The 3597-nt window shown below is 48.1% G+C and overlaps 1 protein-coding gene across 1 annotated transcript; it reads left to right on the forward strand.

Moving 5' to 3' along the window:
* The first annotated feature begins 321 nt into the window (after positions 1-321).
* Positions 322-3597, forward strand: LOC128740235 (uncharacterized). The gene has a single exon (XM_053835769.1). The coding sequence runs from the start codon at positions 322-324 to the stop codon at positions 3595-3597; it is 3276 nt and encodes a 1091-aa protein (XP_053691744.1).

The following is a 3597-nucleotide window of genomic DNA, read 5'->3' on the forward strand; positions in this document are numbered from 1 at the left end:
CGAGGACATCCTGTGGCCACGAAAACGCGATTGGGTTGGTGTATTTATGGGGGGCTCCCTGAGCGATCAAATAAAGATTTTTTCCGAGCATACCACGTTAGCCGTCCGGTAGTTACCGATTCTGATCTACAACTGCACGAAATGGTCAAGCAGTATTTTCTTGCAGAAAATTTAGGAGTTGCATCAAGCGTTACTCCCGTGTCCCGAGAGGTAGAGAGAGCACAATCCCTGTTGCAGTCCACTACGAAAAGGGTACCAGGTGGGTTTGAAACCGGGCTGTTATGGAGAAGTGATAGCATCACGTTTCCGGACAGTTGGAGCATGGCCGTAAGTCGTATGAAATGCCTGGAGAAAACACTGTCCAGGGATCCTCGACTTGAAGAACGAGTTCGGGAACAAATCACTAGCTACTTGCATAAGGGTTACGCTCACGTCGCTACGAATGAAGAGATCGTTCAAACGAGTCCACGAAAGGTTTGGTATTTGCCTTTAGGTGTAGTAACCAATCCGAAAAAACCCAGTAAAATAAGACTGATTTGGGACGCGGCAGCCCAGGTCAACGGGGTGTCTTTCAATTCGAAGATGTTAAAGGGTCCAGATCTCGTGACTCCTCTTCCCGCAGTGCTTTATCGGTTTAGGCAACGAGCAGTAGCAGTGTGCGCCGACATCAAGGAAATGTTCCACCAAATAAGAATAAGGAACGAGGACCGACAGTCACAACGCTTTCTGTGGAGGAGTAACTGCAATGAAAGACCAACCATCTTTGTCATGGATGTAGCCACTTTTGGGTCTGCTTGCTCCCCGTGCTCCGCCCAATATATTAAAAATCTCAATGCGAAGGAATTTGCTGATAAGTACCCGGATGCTTCAGAGGCCATAGAGAATGGCCACTATGTTGATGACTTTCTAGACAGCCGGGACACTAACGAAGAGGTCTTTCGCGTGGCAGAGGATGTACGAAAAGTGCACAGTCTAGGAGGGTTTGATTTGCGGAACTTTGTCTCAAACTCAGTGGAAGTTTTGGATAAACTAGGAGAAGTAGATCCTTCGCTTGTAAAAGTGCTGAACCTGACGGAGAGTGGTAGTTCGGAGTCTGTCCTAGGCATACGCTGGTTACCGCAAACAGACGAGTTGACCTTTTCTGCTGACATAACGAATATTCGTCAATTCGTATGCGACAAAGTCCGTCCGACTAAACGTCAAGTGTTACGGATTGTAATGAGCCTTTATGATCCCCTCGGCTTGCTAGCCGCATACCTCATACACGGTAGAATTATCATCCAAGACACCTGGAGAACAAAGTGCGAGTGGGATGAAGAAGTGAATGATACTATCTATGCAGATTGGAAGCGTTGGATTAACCTTCTGCCTAAGATAACCGAAGTAACAGTTCCTCGAGCCTATTTCGGCTCGTGTATTCCAGAGCTATGCCAGCCACTTCAGTTGCACATGTTTGTGGATGCGAGTACGGAAGCGTATGCGAGTGTCGTGTACATCCGGTTTATGGTAGCAGGCAAACCTCGATGCGCCCTAGTTGGTGCGAAAGCAAAAGTGGCCCCAATAAAACCTCTCTCTGTACCTAGACTTGAATTGCAAGCGGCGACTGTAGGTACTAGATTTTTGCAGTACATTATCGATCACCACAAGTTACCATTTAATCAGAAATATCTGTGGACAGATTCGTCCACAGTAATGCATTGGATACACTCAACACAACGAAAATACCCACAATACGTAGGTTGTCGCGTCGGCGAGATATTGACCCATACTAATCCTGGTGAATGGCGATGGGTTCCAACAAAACAAAATGTAGCCGACGAAGCTACAAAGTGGGGGCAAAGCCCAAGTTTTGATCCAAGCAGTAGATGGTTTCGGGGACCAGAGTTCCTCTGGGAACCTGAAGAGTCATGGCCACAGCAAAATTGGACGATCTCCAAACCAGAAAGTGAAACATATGTAGTGAATGTTCATAGTATAATCGCAGAACCGTTAATCGAAGTCACCCGATTCTCAAAGTGGGAAAGAATGCTACGAGCGTCAGCGTACGTGTTCCTGTTCATCAGTATCTCCCAACGTCGTTCGGGTAGATCTCCTAAACTACTAGAACGCACGTTCCAGCAGCAAGCAGAAACTGCATTGTGGAAAATTATCCAGCGAGAATCCTACCCGGGCATGGTTGCCGAGCTGCTGAAGAATACAACTATAAAGCCTTCGGGGGCGGTACCGATATACTATCCGCAGTTTAAAACAACAGTAATTATCGATGAAGAGGGAGTGGTTCGTTTGGATGGTCGTATCGGCGCCGCCCCCAACTTGCCGATCGAAGCTAAGTATCCCGTTATACTAGCTGCGAACCATCCGATAACCTTTCTCTTCGTAGATTTCTACCATCGTCGCTTCAATCATCGAAACCGTGAGACGGTATGCAACGAAGTTCGACAACTGGCGTACATCCCAGGCTTACGAAATCTTATCCGAAAGGTAGCTGGACGATGCCAGTGGTGTAAAGTCTACGCAACGAAGCCAACTCATCCCAAAATGGCACCGCTACCGAAGACCAGACTTATCGCATTTGAACGGCCATTTACCATTGTTGGACTGGACTACTTTGGACCTCTGCTGGTAAAGGTTGGGCGCAGCCAGGTAAAGCGTTGGGTGGCCCTATTTACCTGCTTCTCCACGCGTGCGGTGCACATGGAGGTTGCACACAGTCTGTCTACTGCATCATGCAAGATGTGTATTCGCAGATCCATTGCGCGAAGGGGCGCACCGTCCGAAATCTGCTCGGACAACGGTACAAATTTCCGAGGAGCAGCAAACGAATTGCAGGACCAACTGCAACTCATCAACGAGCAATGTGCTGAGTCTTTCACGAATACCACTACCAAATGGTACTTCAACCCGCCAGCGGCCCCCCACATGGGCGGAGTCTGGGAGCGGCTAGTCCGCTCAGTAAAGGTAGCCCTAGAGTCCTTTGTAAATGCTCCACGAGTCCCAGACGAAGAGACATTCGAAACTATCATACTAGAAGCTGAAAGTATGATAAACTCCAGGCCACTTACTTACATACCGCTCGAATCGGAAGTTCAAGAAGCGTTAACGCCAATTCACTTCTTGTTAGGAAGCTCAAATGGTATACGACAACCACCGCAAGAGCCTACGAAGGCGCTCCAGTGTCTGCGCAGCAATTGGAATTTAGCGAAATACATTTTAGACGGGTTTTGGCAAAGATGGATACGCGAATATCTTCCGACGATAGCCAGGCGCACGAAATGGTTTTTAGGTGGTAAACCGCTGAAAGTCGGCGATTTGGTCTTTATAGTAGATGAAGGGAAGCGGAATAGTTGGGTACGTGGACAGGTCGTCGAATTGTTACTAGGAAAAGACGGTACTGCAAGGCAGGCGTTGGTGAAGACGCAAAACGGAATCATTCGGCGTCCAGCCATAAAGCTCGCTGTGATTGACATCTGTCAGGAGAATTTTGGTAAAACCGAGATTGGCGAGGTGCACAACTCTGTCTTACGGGCCGGAGAATGTCGGGACAACGAAGAGGATCCGAGTACCCTTCAGAATCATGACAGCTCGCGGATGCAGTAA

This window comes from Sabethes cyaneus, chromosome 3, assembly GCF_943734655.1.
Source record: "Sabethes cyaneus chromosome 3, idSabCyanKW18_F2, whole genome shotgun sequence".
Taxonomy (NCBI): domain Eukaryota; kingdom Metazoa; phylum Arthropoda; class Insecta; order Diptera; family Culicidae; genus Sabethes; species Sabethes cyaneus.

Bases quoted from the DNA above. Each gene is read 5' to 3' on its own strand.
- LOC128740235 (XM_053835769.1), top strand. From the start codon at position 322: ATGGCCGTAAGTCGTATGAAATGCCTGGAGAAAACACTGTCCAGGGAT.